The following is an 18,571-nucleotide window of genomic DNA, read 5'->3' on the forward strand; positions in this document are numbered from 1 at the left end:
AATGTAGGAAAATCCATGAATCACAAACCTACAAAAGCTTAACCAAATTGCTTATCTTTTTCTAAACCTACACCTGCAAGGAAATAATAATTGCCCAAAATAAAGAACAAATGAACTGCTCAATCTTTCATCTCCCATGATAAGGGAGAAAGAAATGGGATAGAGGGAGCACAAGAGACAGATTTTTGTCACAAAATTTCTAACAAGGGTCTTTTAGAATTTGCTTTTTGTAATGGCAACAAATTGAGCTATTCCAAGACTTTCGTCCTTCAGTGTCAAATTGCACGTGGTGCAGTACAAAGTCATTACAGCAGAAATGTTGGAATAGCCTGATTCAACTGATTTCAACAACAGCAACTGGCAGGGAGGGATGTTACAATTTAGCAGTTCCCCCAGAACAGGTTGGAAAATATCCAAATCAAACATGTTTCCCCTCGCCAAACTCCAAAGATTTAGAAAATATTTTCTAAAAATTATATAAAGATATTAGATCAATTTGATGCCTTGCAATGCTTTCTAGACTAGTAAACCAGAGGCCCAAGGTAATGATCTGGGGACCCAGGTTCAAATCCCATCACGGCAGATAGTGAAATTTGAACTCAATAAAAATCTGGAACTAAGAGTCTAATGATGACTGTGAAATCTTTGTTGATTGTTGTAAAAACCCATTTGGTTCACTAGTGACCTTTAGTGAAGGAAATCTGCCAACCTTACCTGGTCTGGCCGACATGTGACTCCAGATCCACAGCAATGTGGTTAACTCCGAACTGCCCTCTGAAATAGCCTAGCAAACCACTCAGCTGTCATCACCACCTTCTCAAGGGCAACCAGGGATGGGCAATAAATGCGGGCCCAGCCAGCAAAGCCCACACCCCATGAATGAATAAAAAAAACTTCTGATACACCTAAGAAGCTTTTCCCCCTTCTTTTATACTCTCATACCTGCTGCCTTGCTTTCCTTTGTACGTCCAGACTAGCTTTCTTCAGTTCTTCCATCTCTTTACGAAGTTGTTCATTTTCTTTCTGTAATCTCAGTCGCTCCTCACTGACCATGTCACAGTCTCCACGAACAGAGTCCAGAGTACTCTGCAGTTTTTGAACCATTTCTTGGCAACGGGACATTTCCTCCTCATAACTACAAAATGAACAGAAGGTTAACCATAATAGCCATAATTGTTAGTCATATTCTCTGTGGTATCTACAGACATGGAATATAATTTAAGTTATATTTTGTCAGTTGCCATTTTTAAAATTCTATCCCCTTCTTTCCTGAGCCTTAACAGATGCCACTATTTGCTCCTCAGCCAGAGGCCTCACAGTCAAAACCAATCTTGTCCTCACCTGACATCCACATATGTTTAAACAAACAGAATTAACAGGATAATGCTAAGTAGGAACCTCATTAATTTTCTCCTTTTTATTGTTTTATGTAGAATTGCATTGAATATGCAGCACAGAAAGAGGCCATTAGGTCCAACTAGTCTCCTTGTACTCTGCATAGGTCTCCTCCCATTCCATCTACCTCATCAACGGGACCCTGAAGCTAATTCTCCCATTTCCTTTTACTGCACCGAGATCAATTAACTAAATCCAGAGGAGTGAACCAGGGATCTTCCTGGTCTGTACAGATTAGTTACAGGCTGCTTACTTCTTTTAAACTAACTGGAACATTGGAGGAGTCATAAGAATATATTTATAATTCTGCACACATTGTGCACTCGTTACAAAAACTATTTATAACAAATGTTAAATGTGCTAATGAACATCATAGATGATTAAGTAAAATATACATATATTAATTATGCACAGTAAATAAACACAATTAAAAACTTACAGCCTCCTGAATATCTTAATTTTGTTAGCAGGGTTAATCAATGTTTGCTACGTCCAAGAGTTAATTCAGTCAAAAATATTCAAGCTGTAGTCCAAATGTAAGTGAAAATTCATCCAATAAATTGCAGCACAGCTTATATCTTTTGACAGGACAGTTACAAACAAATTGTTTTTTGTGAAGATGACGCTAGAGAAGCAATTTAACCTATAAAAAATGTGAAAATATCATTAACTATCCTTGCTCCAATGTGTGATACCAATGCGTGATACCAATGCTTAGCACTATGGATTGGAAGGCACAGGTTCTGTTCCTCAGGCTGCTGAACTAATCTCAGTCATGTTGCAATGGAGCAGCATCCCAATGGGATGAGTAAATACATAATGATAGCTGGTGCAGGAGGCATACAAGCATCACTTAATAGCAGATTTAGGAGACAAAAGATTGAACAAGTTATTGGCACATTTTCAGTGCAAGATTACTTTAAAGAGCTAATGCTACAACTACGTATTTTGTGACAGGTAGATACTTTTAATGCAGAAACATCTGGTTAGGCCACAACTAGAGTACTGCATCCATTTCTGGTCACCACTCTTTAGGAAGAATGTGAGAGTTCTTGAGAGGGTGCAGAAGAGATTTACCAAAATAGTTCCAGGGCTGAGGGATCTTGGTTAAAGTTAGTTTGGAGAAGCTGGGATTGTTCTCACTGGAACAAAAGAGGTTGAACAGAGATTTGAGAGAGCTGTACACGATAATGAAAGGTTTAGATAAAGTGGACAGAGAAAAGCTGTTCCCATTTGTTGATCACGCAAGGACTAGAGTACACAGATTTAAGGTCTTGGGCAAGAGATGCAGGGGAACAAGAGGAAGTTTTTTTTAACGCAGCAAGTAGTAATGACCTGGAACTCGTAGCCTACGAAGGTGATGGAAGTGGAGTCGATCAATAATTTCAAAAGGAAATTGGATGGGCACTTTAGGGAAGTAAGCTTGCAGGGCCATAGGGATAGAGCAGGGGATTGGGACTGATTGAAATGTTATACAGAGAGCAAGCATGGACTACATGGGCCAAATGGTCTCCTCCTATGTTGTAATGATGCTATCAGAATCAGAGTAATGCCATGAAATATTTTGTTGTAACATAAATGCTGAAGAGACATTCTTACTTCATCTCAAATTTCTTGATTTTGTTTTGTGCTGTTTGTAAACTTATTTGGAGATCATCTTTTGAGCGTTCTGCATTCAGACATCGTTGGTGCAGTTCATCAACTTTTCTATGATCTTCTTCAGTGCCTGTGCCATTGCGATAAAGCTGAAACAGAATTTTTAATAATGAGAATTTTAAGTCTGGTGTTCAATTTGGGATTTTGAGGAAAAGAGCCACAAGATTTACAACAAATCAGTGAAAATCAGTCCCTTCAGAAAGCAAGTGGCCAATGAATTTGATGGAAAGGGGTTGGACTACCTCCTATTGATTGGGCTTTTGAAAAATATGAGAAACAGTAGCTCCACATGCAAATCATAATATTATTGTTTTACTATCCAGAAGTGCAAGTATCTGACACATTGTTCCTAGGAGAAAATTGGACATGGTCAGTGATGAGAATGACTTGCTGAATGCTGAAGTTTGGAAGTGTCATATAAAGCATTTTTTGCATGCTTATGGCTAAATGAATTACATAAAATGAATTACATTAAAAAAGCAGACAAAGAAATGAGTTTAAGCTCCCCAGATGTCTTAGTGAGTTTTTACAATGAGTAACTGAGTCATATAGATCTTGATCCATCTTTGATCAATACTAACTTAACTGATCTCAGATAAGGTACTGGCAAGAAGTGCTGGAATTGGCTTTAGTGATATGAGTTAAGGTGAGTGAAGAGGAAGTTAAAATAAAAGAGCTAGGGTCCCTGCTCCTAATTGCTATCCTGCAGCCTTTGCTGAAAGGATGTAGCTCTGTGAGCAAGTATATACACACAAGAAAGCAAATCCTGCACTCCGGATCCCACTAGCTCGTGGCATGTCCTACCCCATGTGCCCAAAGATCTGCGGGTTGAGAATTGGCCTGTTCAGTCACTTAAAGACCCATGGCAGAAATTCGTAATGCTGAATAGTCATCATCTTTGAATCGAGGGATAGCTGACGGAACATCAGGCAATGCCAGTCAGACTGTATTGTCACATCTCTGTGGTTGAAGAACTTCTGGAAACTAATTGACAAGGCTGACACACACACATAGTGGCCACTTGTGCAGAGGGCCAAAGATATCTGTAAAACCAGAGGAAGGAGTCAAGGCTTTAAGGATAGCACACAAACCTGAAGATAAAAATGTGATTTCAGTAACAGACCTGTAACTATGCGTGATTTTTTTCTCCCTAAGTATGGAACATTTGTTACTCTTTAAAGTACTATATTATGGATTTCTAGCTTTTAGGTTTATCATGTTCCTAACATTTCTTGCTGCTGGCCACATATTGATCAGTATATGGCTTAGCTACTATTACATTTGTTCTTGTCCTTTGATTTCCTACAGTCAGTTCCACCTTGATCACAGTAGTTCACACAAATTGCCCTTTGACCATTAATCTTATCCTGTGGTTTTCAGCAATGGTAGCTCACTGACTAATCGATCTTGTATCGCAAACTGTGAGCATGGATCCATGGAAGGAAACAACTAGATATGAACAGTGAGGAACCTTAGGTTCAGCATAATTAGTGTGTTAAAGGAAATAGAAGGGCGATAATTAAGATTTTTAAGGCTTGTTGCAGAACAATTAACTTAAAAATCAACTTAATTACTTAAACATTGCGTGCAGTACAAAGTATGTTGAAGAAAGGCGTGCTAGCCTCCAGAAGCGTTTTTACAAGTGACAACATGCATTCCAACTTTTGAAAAACAGGAAACAGGAAGTATGCATGAATTTAACTTTTTTTGAATAAATGCCAATAAACTTTGGTATCTTCCTCCTGAAAGGAAAATGAGTCATGTTCACTGGCAATATTGAGTTCTTGCCCCTTGGAGGCACAAATTATTCACGCACAAAAGAAAGTTCGCTGTATTGTATTTTTAACAAATTTCCAGTGATAAAAAGTGTTTGCTAAAATCTAGACTAAACCTGTAGACAGAAATTCATATTTACAGATGCATGGGACTTGAGTGGAAAAGGCATTTAAAATAAGGCAACTAAGGTGAAAAGTTAGTATTCACACACAAAATGGTGCGTGATATGTGGCTTGCAGTATCATTTTTGTTCAAATTAGCTCTAAAAACTGGTGTATGAAAACACTTGTCATGTTATTAAGGCCACAGTATTTAATGGCTTCAGTAACAGCTCTAAAATGTAAGGTAAAAATCACTGAAGATTTGTTTAATATAACCACTGCTGGTAAACCTACACAGAACCTATCCTACAATTAGTTTCATTTTGTTCTTAGGATGTAAGTGACACTGGTAAAGCCAGGGTTATTGCCCGCAAGGTCGTGATAGGCCTTCTCCTTAACTCACTACATCATTGTGTTGATGGGTGCCTCTGCAATAGTATTAGGTGTGAAATTCAAAGATTTTCACCCAGTTACAGTAAAAGAACAGTACATACATCTAAATCAGAATGCTGTGTAACTTGGAGGGGAATTTGAAGATGATCACGTTACCATGACTTGGCTGCTCATTCTTAGTGGTAGAGATTGGAGGATGGGGAGGCAGTTCAAAGGAATGTTGATGAGTTGATAAAGGGCACTCTATAGGTCTTACGTTCTACAGCTACAGAGTGCAGGCAATGGAGAGGTTGGATATTGAGTCCAGTAGCCAATATACTGTCCCAGGCCATTCCTGTGCTGACGGTGAGGTCAGCGGTGTTCTACCAAGTGAGGATCCAACAGTGCAACATCCATTAGTCAACCATGCTGTGAATGATGTGTCCTGTTTCACAGGCCACTGCCAAGCACTAATTATCTCACATCTGGGAAACGGCCGGGGGTGGGGGTCCATGACCCAGGGCCTCTAAACAAGGCCCAAGAGAAGCTCAGAAAAGGAATCCACTGAAACCCTCCCTGAAGACCTATCACAGTGCAGACACAAACACCTCAGTGGGACCTAGCTTTACAATAGCCTCGGGATCACAATCTGATGAGCACATCGCACTTTCTGATCCACAGCAGGCGGCAGCAAGAACTTCCCAGGTATAAAAACAAAAAAAAAAACTGCGGATGCTGGAAATCCAAAACAAAAACAGAATTACCTGGAAAAACTCAGCAGGTCTGGCAGCATCGGCGGAGAAGAAAAGAGTTGACGTTTCAAGTCCTCATGACCCTTCGACAGAACTCGAAACGTCAACTCTTTTCTTCTCCACCGATGCTGCCAGACCTGCTGAGTTTTTCCAGGTAATTCTGTTTTTGTTTTGGAACTTCCCAGGTGTCTGGCACTCAGGTGACTGGAGACCAGAAACTTGCTGAGTCTGAGTCAGATGTGGAGCCTCTGGACTTGGTCATGTCACAGTTGCTGGAGCTGCAAAGAAAAGCTCAGGCAACAATAGGAAGAGATGTCCACTGTACTCCTCAGATTGCCAGGCATGATGGAGGAGTCCGTCCTCCTTCAGGCTGAGATGATAGTGCCAGCATGCCAACGCAGCGAGGTCAACACTGGTAGGAATGGTGGCTGCCATGGAGACCTTGGTCCAGGGCACTGGTCCTGCACTGCTGAGTGGACTGAACTCCTTCGCCAATGCCATGGTTGGCCTCCAATTGTGTGCGCGCGAGAGTGGTGCGGGGCAGCCCAATCTCACTCCAGCTACCCCTTTGCCTCAGGGAGTCAGCCAGGCCCTTTGGCACCCATAGGGAGGAGGATCAGCAAGTGTACCCCCGCCTCCCCACTGGGGCCATCCATCCAGGTGACTCCAGAAGTGTCCGACTCATCCGAATCCCCTCTTCCTGTGACTTCAGCAGCTCCAGCTCCACATGCCGAGGAGGGTACCACGGCCACACAGCAGGACCCCAAAAACAGGTCCAGGTCTCAGCCCCCCAAAGGACGCCCACCAAGGTCATCACTGAAAGGGCATAGCAGTCAGCATGCCGCCTCCGCCTCCCCTCTGGATGTCCGGGGAGCACCAAGATGTATCGTATCGTATTCTTAACAGAAGTTAAGAATATGTAATTGCTCAGCCTGGGCAAGGGTGTTAATCATTTGTGAAAAACGTTCACTATTGTAAATAAACTCCCAGTCAGGAACGAAAGGCAGCGTTTGTAGATCATGGATCTACCTAAGTGCTGACTAATGATGACATGCTGTGCCTCTTCCTGAGGGTGCTGCTCCTCCCTCTGCGCAGCCAGGCGCCTCCATTACTCTCTTCTCCTTTGTCTTCACTCTCTGTATGCCACGAGGCGCACAGCTAGTTCACCAGGCTCCATGCTCCTGATGTACTCCTCTGCAGGATGAAAGAGAGAGATGCGTGGGTTAGCTTGGGTATACCAAGAACCTCCCTTAGTTAAGTCTGAAGCCCCCTTAATGCATCCCAGAGAGCGCTGGCTATCACTTGGATGGCCAGAGTTTAGTGCACTGCATGGCTGCCCGAAACCCCAATCACCTCCGCCCCACTCCACCTGAACAATTGGCAGCAGCTTTGCCAATTGGACTGCATGCTGTTCTCTCAGCTTAGGTGCAGGCATTCTCCTAATCCACAGTGCAAGACTGCGCTGTTAACCTGAACCGGGGGGAGGCTGGTCCAAACCGGAATGATGACATTGCAATGGGCTGTGAGCACCCCCACCAGTAACTGCTCCTCAGCCAGCTTTAGCAAGGAGATTATACAACGTGCCCAGTTATCCAACTGTTCTGCAATCCACTAAAACACTCATTACTTTGCAGGCTGTGCTCAAAGGGTGAAACTCAAAGGGGAGCACTTGGTGGCTCTTGCATCCCTCTGTGTTGCTTGAATGGGCGGATAAGCTAGAGGCCTGACCCAACGCACGTGGCTGTGTCTGAACTGTCTCAGCTACAGAGGAATGGTCACTTTATACAAGGCTTCCTTAATGCATGGCCGCTTCCCTCCCCACTACCCCACATGTGCTTGTGCACTATCTTCAACTGCAGGGCAGTCCTTGCCCCCATGCCTCCAACACGCCTCAACCTTGGAAGTCCAACCAGCGACCGGGGCGAGTGCTGAACAACGTTACTGTGTACTTACCTCAGAGTTCCTCTCAAAGTGTAGCCCACCAAGTGCACACCTTATATATGTTGTTGTGAAACACGTCGGTGTGTAATCATGCCAATGTAGGCCGATGATCCAGTGATTTGGGGGGGGATGGGGGGGATGATTCTGGCGGGCTGGCTTTATAACGATACGCAGATATATTACAATGAAGTTCCCAATGTCCAATGGTGGGAAACACAGCTCGCAATCAACAAGCTGAGCAGACCATCGCAAGCTGGTTTCATGACGTTGTTAAACTGATTTTTGGCCGCCTTGCCATATTATCCGCTCATGCTGCCGAGCACACCCACGCCAGCGGGCATGGACAATTCTACCCATGATGTTTGTTGAAGGTTTAAGGGAGATGTTTGGACTTCCTTTTGTCTGAGGTGGTCATTACCTGACAATTAGGGAGCATAAATGTTACCAGCCACTTGTCAACTCATGCTGGATGTTTTCTAGGTCCCGCTGTAGTCTCATATGGCCTGCTTCATGATCAAAGGAGTTGTGAATTGAGCTGATTACTGCAGCATCATCAGCAAACTGTCCCACACCTGATCCTATGATGGAGGGAAGGTTATTGGTAAAGCAACTGAAGATGGGTGAGCTGAGGATGTTTGAGAGGTACTTGTACACCCAGAACCACACTCTTCTGCATGATGAGAAGCTATTATATGACTCCAGCTATTGTTGGATCTAACATAGTTTCCCCATTGACTTCAATTTTGCAAATATTCTTAGGTGCCATAGTAGGTTGAAAGTTAAAGGAAGCTGCTCTTGCTTAGAATTGATGAGGGACAGACTTTACCTGGAAATTAAGTTATATCAGCTTTCTTAGAAATCAAAGAGGTCCAGATTTACATAGAAATTAACAGCGATAGAAGCCTTATTTGAGATATAAAGAGGCTGAACTTAATTACAGTCAAGATACCATAAGTAAGAAATCAGTTAGGCAACCTCAAGAAACACTATTGAGCACACACACTGGAATTTTAGATTCACTAAATTTTCTCCAGCTTCTCTCATGGTACAGGCTATTGAGGCGCAACAATGATAATTTTCTACCTAACTGGGACAGAGTCATCTTGCTAACTCTGTAGTCTTCATCGGGGATTAAGGTAAATACTACTGTAATTACAACTTAAAATATTTTACTGTAACAATAAATTAATTTAAAAACTGGATCTCTACTAGAAATAAGGTATTTCTTTCTCTTTTCCTAGAACTCTTTAACATCAAGTGTTTCACCACACTGTGAATTCTTTGATAAACATCTAAATAATTTAGAATTAATATTGTTTCATGTAGTCTTTTGTATCACTAACTTGTGAATCCAACTGGGGACGGGGGGTATGTCACTCAGGAGTTATTCCTGGACTCTAATGATATCTGGCTGAAACTTGTTTAAAAAAAGCTACCCAGAGGATGGTAATACTCTCATAGGGATCCTTTCCTTTGGGGAGAAATAAATCAGTTCTTCAGACCCATTTAGCACCTTTAGGATTTGTCTTTCTCAACCCAAAGTTGAGGGGAATCATTTGAGAGGTATGACTGATCTGCCAAAAAGGGGCTAGGATTATAATCCACCGCAGTTCTACTCTAGAGATTCGAGCACACAATCTAGGTTGACAGCCCTGTGTAGTACTGAGCGACTGATGAGCTGTTGGAGGTGATATCTTTTTGAAGAGACATTAAACCAAGGTGCCATCTGCCTCTCAAGATTCCATGGCAAAATTTGTAGAAGTGCAGCTGAGTTCTCCCAGTGTCCTGGCTAATAATTATCCCTCAACTAACATCACTAATGCAGATTATGTGCTCATTACCTCGTTGCTGCTTGTGGGACCTAGGTGTGTGCAAATTGGCTGCCATATTTCCTACACTACACATAAAAAAGTACTTAATTGGCTCAAAAGCACTTTGGGACATCCTGAAATTACTGCTAGGATGTTGCCAGGGCCCACAGCCTTTGCTAAGTCCACCTAATTTAGTCGTTTCTTAATGAAACGAGAAAAGATCCAAGTGGACACTGGCACCAATCATAGCGGAGAACTGGCAGAGAACTTCAGAGGAAACCTACAAGGATCATGTATCTATTAATTGTAGCTGAAGTCTCTTGTAACCACTTCTTGCATCCATGTTCTGGGGACATTATGGCTGTGGAGGGAGATGCACATCAAATCTCCTCCTCTTCCTAATAGTTGCATGGTTGGCTGTTGCCATTCTCAGTTAGATATGACACAGCTACAGAGCTTTGTTCTGATTTGTCGGTTGTAATCCAAGTACTATCCGCAACAAACCTATTTTAGCTTCAACAAATTACATGGGGGAGAATTTTCTCCTTGTCGGGCAGGTCGATCGGGAGCGGGCGTGGAGCTGATTGCTGCCCACAATCGGCTGCGCACCATTTTATGTGGGTGGGCCATTTAAGACCCACCCAGCATGATGTGCGCCCGGTAGCACTCAGCACTACGTGTGCGGGCAGGGGGAAGGGGGAGAGTCGGGGCCTGTGCTTTCTCGCGCATGTGCGTGAGAAAGTGCAGAAATCTCCCTGAGGCACAGAGCTGCCTCAGGGAGATTAATTTCATAAGGAAACATTGAAAAATCGAGAAAAAAAATTATTCAGACATGGCCCCTGGTGTGACATGAGCTGGGACATGTTTATGAATTTTGATAAAAAAATGTTATTTCATTAATAAATCCTTCATGAAACCTCATCCCATGGATAAGGTTTCATGAAAAGTGCGAAGGCCATCTGGGCTCTTTGCCTGCCCACCAACCTTAAGATTGGATGGACAGCCCTAACTGTTACTTTAAATTACTTTATTAATGGCCTTAACAGGCCTTTGACAGTTTGGCAGGTGTGCAGCTGACTCTGGTGTGCGCCCACCGAGCTGAAGATCGGAATGACGCATGTCCAATGTCACCGCATATCATTTTATCCATTGGCATGTGGGGCCCACCCCAGCATGCCGAAAAGGAGATTCTGCCCATGGAGAAAATGGATGGAATCACAGGGGTTGTCTCTGGTGCTAGTGGAAGCTATATTTAGGAAATAATAATGGGTACTAGAAGTGAGTCAGACAGCAATTTCATGATGGTGCCATAGTGATTTGAAACCTGAGAAAGATAAAAACAAAGAGACAGAAAGGAGGGAAGTAAAGAGAAACGTACAAATGTAAAAATAAAGGTGGGGGGAGAAAGAGAAAGAAAAAGATGGAATACAGAAGTAGATAGGAGGTCAAACCAAAACATTTAAAAAGAGAATAGGCCAGGAACAAAACAGAGCAATGTAAGTTTGTAGAAGTTATCTTGTTGCCAACATGTCTTATGCCAACATTTTTTAGTTGCTGCTTACTGAGATTCACATTGAAAATTAATAATGGTAATAATATGGGCTGCAAGTCTGACTAATAATTCATAGTTGATAATAAGAGACTTATGGGAGTATATTGCGTGTACAGCACAAAAACAGGCCATTTGGCCCAACTGGTTTATGCTGGCATTTATGCTCCACCCAAGCCCCCTCCCACCACACTCCATCTATCCCTATCAGTATATTCTTCTATTTCTTTATCCATCATAAGTTTATCAAGCTTCCCCCAAAATGCATCTATGTTATTTGCTTTAACTACTCCAAGAGGTACCATGTTCCACATTCTGATCACTCTTTAGGTGAACAAGTTTCTCCTCAAAATCCCCTTGGATTTATTAGTTATATCTTATATTTACGACTCTTAAGTAGAGGTTTCCCCAAAAGTGGATATATTTTTTCTATGTTTATCCTATCAAACCCCCTATCAGTTTACCCCTCAGCCTTCTCTTTGCTAGAGAAAAGAGCCCCGAGACCATTAGGTGTCAGTTCTGATATAATTTTTGTGACTCTCTTTTGCACCGTCCCCGAAGCCTCTATATTGTTTTAATAATATAATATAGAGACCAGAATTGTCCCAGTGTGGTCTAACTAAGTATTGACACAAGTTTACCTTAACTTCTCTAGTTTTTGATTCCATCCCTCTAAAAATGGACCCTAGTGGCTGTTTTAGTTTTATTTTAATGGGCTTATTAACCTGTTATTACTTCTAGTAATCTGTGCACTTGTACTGCTATATCCTTCTGCTCCTCCACCCCATTCATCCTCTTATTAGCCAAGCAATATATGGCAGCCATGTTACAAGACGACATTTCAGGAATACAAGATAAAAAAGGAAATGCAGAAGTTTTCAACATTAATATGCACTTCCGAGAGGCTGGCAAAATTTTCAGTTATTTACCCATATGGATAAAACAAAATAAATGTCACTTTGGTGTAATCAAGACAACGCTACAATCAAAGCATATTTATGAGTTGCAGGTTTCATCCCAACCACCCACCTTATGACACAAACTTATTGCCAGTAAAGACAGAAAATGAGACTGGAGAAGAAAGCATTGCATGTGTGCACAAACTAATAATTCATTTAATAAAACTTATTGCAATCTGATATATTTTACCTTTTCAAGTTCCTCTTCCACAGCTCGCTTCTCCCTTATGGCCCTTTCAATCTGTCCTTGTTTATTGCTACAGTTCTATTAGGAGGGTATACAATACAGTAAAAAAATGTGTAATTGGTGAGGGAATTAAGCCTGCTCTTTTAAAGAAATGTCAGTTTGTGGTGGACACCATGGTCATGATGCACCTTATCCAAGGTTAACTCTTACTATCCAACACCAAAAACAAATAGTGACTAGATAACACAGTAATTTTGAATATTTAACTTATCTGAGTAGGTCAGTCCTGACTGGTTTATTAGTGAGTATTTCATTCTTTCAAATCAGAAAGTGTGTCCAGTGGTGGGCTGACAAAGGAGCCTCACAGATGGGAATCTGCTTATGTTTAAGGTTTTATAACATTATAAGAACACACTGTTTTTAAGAGAAACCCAATACAGCTTGAACTTGATAATAGCCAAAAGCAGACATTTTCTTATTAGTCCAATCCTTAAAACACAAGATAAATGATTTCCTGCAATAATACAGCACAAACAGTATTAATAACCCAAAATTGCTGCCAATTTATCTCATCACTTGTGCACTATATAATTTTATTTCCCCCAATAACAAAAATAAACAACGACATACTCAGAACGACAAGGCATCTTTTTATAAGGGGAATTTCCCCAGTAATCATTGGTTGCTAGTCTATTTAAATTAGTCCTGTTAAGTACTGGTAGTACTAGTAATTGAACAGCCATCTCTGGAATACTGCTTGCATCGACACCTACCTAAGCAAATTTGCTCTCTAAACCGCTAGACTTAACTATTAACTATTCCATTGTCTACATTAACTATTTTAATTATTCCATTGCCTTCCTGGCTGGCATCTGTACATTTCAGCTCATCCAAAAGTCTGCTGTCTATATCCTCTTCTGCACCATCCCACTCACCATTGCTGCCATCCTTGCTTGACACCACTCACCCTCAGATTCTGTTCATCTAACCTCCTGCAACATTATCTTCCACACCCCAGGATACTGTTCCTCTGACTCTAGCCTCTTGTGCATCCTCCCTCCATTCACCTCTGCATTGGCAGCCATCCTTTTAGCCACCTAGGCTTTATACTCTGCAATTCCTTCCCTAAAGTCCTCTGGCACATAGACATATAACTGAACATGTGAATTAGGAGGAGTAGGCCGTTTGGCCCCCGGAGCCTGCTCTGTCATTCAGTAAGCTCAAGGCTGATCTGATTGTGGCTTCAATCACTTTCTTGCCAACCCTCTATACCCTTTGACTCCTTGTTAGCCATGAATCTACATACTTCTGCCTTAAAAATATTCAATGACCCTGCCTCCACTGCTCTCTGGGGAAGTGAGTTCCACATACTCGGAGAAAAGATTTCTCCTCACCTCGTCTTAAATGGGAGACCCCTTATTTTTAAACTGTTTCCCCTAGTTCTGGTCTCTCCCACAAGTGGAAACATCCACTCTGTCAAGCACCCTCAAGATCTTATGTTCCAATATGATCACCTCTCATTCTTCTAAACTCCAATGGATAATACAGGTCCAACCTGTCCAACATTTCTTAAGATAACTCTCTCATCCCAGGAATCAGTCAAGTGAACTACCTCAGAACTGCTTCTAATTAAAAAGTTAATTCCTCTCCTAATTTAAAAGCTTCTTTTAAACACATCTATGATCAAATTTTTGGTCACCATCCTAATATCTCCTTCCATAGCTTAGCATCCACTTTTCTCTGATGCCTCAGTAAAGTGCTTTAGAATGCTTTTCCACATGAAAAGTGCCATGTGAATGCAAGTTGCTATTGGAAAACGGTCTGCTTAATATCTTTATCATCAGTGAATCTGAACTAATCAGCTTCAGCTGGTGAATACCTATGCTAGAGATAATTTGGCGATTGCATCAATATTGGATCATTGACAGCTGCTTTTGCCTCAGTTTATTGTTTCTGAATCCCAGGTTGGTCCACATACCATCTGCAAATCAGACAGTTCCTCGGCTAAACGAGCAATCTGTATATTGCTCTGTTTCCTAACATTTTCAACCTGCAAGGAAAAAAGAAAGACTGAAGACATGTTTGCGTTTCATTCATGTAATTTAACCTTCTTAAAAACAGTAAGGTTTAATCTTTGAAAGTTTTCAGTTCATTTCAAATAACATTATATAAAGTGAAATCTAAGCAATGTATTAAACTATAGCACATTTCTCCATATGATTCTTTAACTAAACTCAAAATTTAGATTACATTTTTGAGTCAACTCTCAAACGACATATCAGCTAAATTGGTGAATGATCCAGTCTGTCAGAGTGGAACAATGGTCTATACTCATTGTGTAGATTTGGAGTTTCCATTAGTGGGCGCTAATGCTGGACACCACTTGTTTTGCCAAGGTAAAGTTAGCATGGTATTAGCATGCCCCCAAATTTAAAGTCTCCCACAGATCAGTCTAATCAATTGTAACTGATTTGTTATTGGAACAGGTCATCCTCTAGCATCGCAAAAACAAATGGGATTGCTTTTCAACTTTGTAAACTCATTGATTTTCAAAAGAGCAGAGCAGATCAATTGTGTGATTTAATGCTCCTGGTCTTATTTTGTAATTGGCTTCAATTGACTGCTGGTCACTGCTATCTTCAATTAACTAATTACTGCAGCAGAGCAGGACATACCTGTGTGGCTTCAACTGCCTGCTGATCACATGTTTTCTGTATCAAGAAAAGATCAATTGATTGAACTCTTGATCTTAGGGTTACAAGCCTAGTACCATTACCACTTGGCTATTTAGGCCAAGCCCATGGATGGTGGTGTAACTCTTTCGAGTACAAACCCGTTTCCATCTGTTTCAGATGAAGTTACAGTGTTTCATAGTTTTGTCATTGTGAGATTTGAACTCTTGATCTTGGGGTTACAAACCCAGTACCATAACCACTTGGCTATTTAGGCCAAGCTATAACGGTGCAAGGAAGCTGCATTGTTTCATAGTTTTGCTATTGTGAGATTTGAACTCTTGATCTGGGGGTTACAAGCCCAGTACCATAACCACTTGGCTATTTAGGCCAAGCTAACTCTTTCGAGTACAAACCCGTTCCCATCTGTTTCAGATGAAGTCACATTGTTTCCCATTGTGAGATTTGAACTCTTGATACTCTTTTGAGTAAATCCATTTCCATCTGTTTCAGATGAAGTTACATTGTTTCATAGTTTGCCATTGTGAGATTTGAACTCTTGATACTCTTTCGAGTATTGATTGAATGTGAAGTAACTACTGCAGCAGGAGAAAGAGACCTGGGTCAGTGGCTTCAACTGACAGCTGATCACTACTGATCAGTGTGATTAATGTGAAATTCACGTGATCACAGGTACTGTGATGCTGAGAATCTTGGTGCAATGTGATGAACACATTGGCTGAGTAGGCATAATTAGTGCAAATTTGCCAGTCCTGGATGCCAGTTTTGTGGGCAGGGATTTTTGAATCAGCCATAAAAAAATTACTCCAGGCTAAAAAGTGGTTTTGTTGCATATGCTTGCAATTCCAAAATATTTTGCACTATTTTATTTGATTCCGTCCAGATTAAGCAGAAGTCTGAGTGGAAATCATGAAGAAAGTCAAGGCCAGAATGTTTGTAACTGCAGTCATGCAACTGGTGGAAGGCAATGAGAAGTGATCATATATTTTCCCACACAGATGAAGGGATAATAAAAAAGATATATCCTAGTCTGTGTCTATGCACCTTCTAACACATGACTTTCAATACCACTGGCAAGGCACAGGAGTTATAGGACTTGGAAAAATAGCGTAATTTAAAAACAAAGCTCTCAAAGGGTTACTTTAACGTATCAAAGTGCTCAGGACTTTTCTTCTTCATTAGGTTTAACTGAAAATACTGCTTCTATACTGATTATTAAGTTAACTTCACATGTTTAAGTCTGCCATAATTGGAAAAATACTTTAAGATGCACAGCAGTTTATCTAATTCAACCTCCTTTCTTGTTCGAACAGCAGCTTCTTGAACAAGCTGAACCATGGCTTCCTTCATTTTTACCACTTCTTCATCCTTTTGTTTTTCACGTAGTAAAACCTGAAGGTTTTGCAAAAATGGAAAAAGCAAATCATCAAAATGAGTTACTTTAGTGATGTTATTTCTGATTGGCTGGTTGAATGAAATATAAACAGTATCATTTGCAACCGTCGTCAAAGGATACATCTGAATTACTGTACTAAATGTGAAGTAAAAATAGTTACAATTTTTTACCAAACTCAGAAAGAAAATCAAGGAAACAGTCTGATATAATAAATTGATCCCAACTTAAGTAGAAACAAGTGCATCCTAAAATTAAGTTCATAAAGTGAGAAGACAACAACTTATATTTATAAAGCCCCTTGACATAATGAGATGTCCCAAAATGCATCACAGGAGCATGAGAAAACAAAGTATGACACTGAGCCACATAAAGAGATATTAGGTCAGATGACCTAAAGCTTGGTCAGATGTAGGTTTTAAGGAGTGTCTTAAAGGAGAAAAGTGAGGTAGAGAAGCAGAAAGGTGCAGGGAGGAAATTCCAAAGCTTGGGGCCTAGGCAACTGAAGGCACAGCCAACAGTGATGGAGCAATTATAATTTGGGATGCACAAGAGGCCAGAATTAGAGAAGAGCGGATATCTTGGAGGGTTGTGTGCATGGAGGAGATTACACAGATAGGGAGGGGCAAGGTCTTGGAGGGGTTTGAAAACAAGGATGAGAATTTTAAAATCAAGAACTTGATTGACCAGGACCCAGTGGGGTGATAGCGGAATGCAACTTATTGTGAGTTCAGACATGGGCAGCAGAGTTTTGAATGACCTCAAGTTTAGAGGGTAGAATGGGGGACACCAGCCAGGAGTGCATTTTAATAATTGAGTGTAGAGGTAACAAAGGCATGGATGAGGTTTTCAAAAGTATATGAACTAAAGCAGAGACAAAGTCAAGCAACGTTACAGAGTTGGAAATAAGGGGTCTTGGTAATGGTGTCAATATAAGGTCAGAAGTCATTTCAGGATCAGAAGTGACACTAAAGTAGCAAGCAGGCAGACTGTTGCCAGGTAGAGGGATGGAGCAAGTAGCTATGGAATGGAGTTTGGAGAAGGGACTGCAAACACTGGAGGTTGCCAAGAGGTATGTGGGGCATCGAGGTGGCATGGGGGTATGAAGGGGCAGGGTTCAGGGGTGAGGGCTAGCGTGCCTAACAGCTTTCTATGCAATTGGACTGAAGTCTAAGAGAACCGAAGCAGGTCTTCTAACCAGTTTGCCTCGAACCTCACCCGCCTTCAAACTGCAGAGTGGCAGGTCTGACTCCATCCTACCTCCATCTCACCAGAACAAAAACATGGCGAGCAGGGGCCCTTTTAAAGGAGACAGAGCTGGGAAATTTTCCGACTCAAGATTTCTACCTCAATGGCAAAATATCTAGTCCAATACGTTAGCATAAAACTAATCTCAAAGTAAATGATTGACACTGATTTACCTACAAGCTCAAATTATATATTTTATGGGAAAATCATCAAAATTAAACTCAAATCGTCAATTATTTACTCTACAGCAAGTTCTTGTTTAACATTCCGTCATATAATGTTGTTCTGCTTTAACATCGTTAAGTTACTGGGGCCTGTATTCTCGTTGAGCATTGTGAGATTCATTTTAACATCAATTCCAACATGGCCTGATTGGCACCATTTTGGAGCGGTCGCTCCCCCTCTCCAAACTCTGAGTTGCCGACTCTCCATGCTCCAGGATCAGAGTTGTGGCCTTTCCCCATTCCCGACCTCCATGAGTTGTGGCCTCACCCCACCTCCTCAACCCACAGTTTTGTCGAACCTCCTACTCCCATGATTTTTTTTTTTTAAATGCTCCCGCTCGCCGGAGAAGTACAGCGAGGCGGCTGTAGCTTCGATGGTCACCTTAAAAAAACAAGAGGATGAGTCAGCGTGTGGGAGGTTCGGCGAGAAGGTGGGTCAGGGGTGGGGCACGCATTAGGAGCGCGTTGGGGAGGGGTGGCACGTTGGGGGCAGTTGATTGGGGGCGTGGGAGAG

General features: G+C 41.5%; 1 protein-coding gene across 2 annotated transcripts in view; it reads right to left on the reverse strand.

Annotated features, from left to right (window-relative positions):
* Window positions 1-18,571, reverse strand: part of sclt1 (sodium channel and clathrin linker 1) — a 115,493-nt gene that overhangs the window by 31,782 nt on the left and 65,140 nt on the right. For both annotated transcript variants that reach the window (XM_041190005.1, XM_041190015.1), the window contains exons 14-18: window positions 16,486-16,584; window positions 14,478-14,549; window positions 12,503-12,577; window positions 2,995-3,140; window positions 943-1,135 (exon numbers count right to left, since the gene is read on the reverse strand). In XM_041190005.1, coding sequence (XP_041045939.1) covers window positions 943-1,135; window positions 2,995-3,140; window positions 12,503-12,577; window positions 14,478-14,549; window positions 16,486-16,584 — 585 coding nt within the window. The remainder of the gene's footprint in view (window positions 1-942; window positions 1,136-2,994; window positions 3,141-12,502; window positions 12,578-14,477; window positions 14,550-16,485; window positions 16,585-18,571) is intronic.

This window comes from Carcharodon carcharias, chromosome 1, assembly GCF_017639515.1.
Source record: "Carcharodon carcharias isolate sCarCar2 chromosome 1, sCarCar2.pri, whole genome shotgun sequence".
Lineage (NCBI taxonomy): Eukaryota > Metazoa > Chordata > Chondrichthyes > Lamniformes > Lamnidae > Carcharodon > Carcharodon carcharias.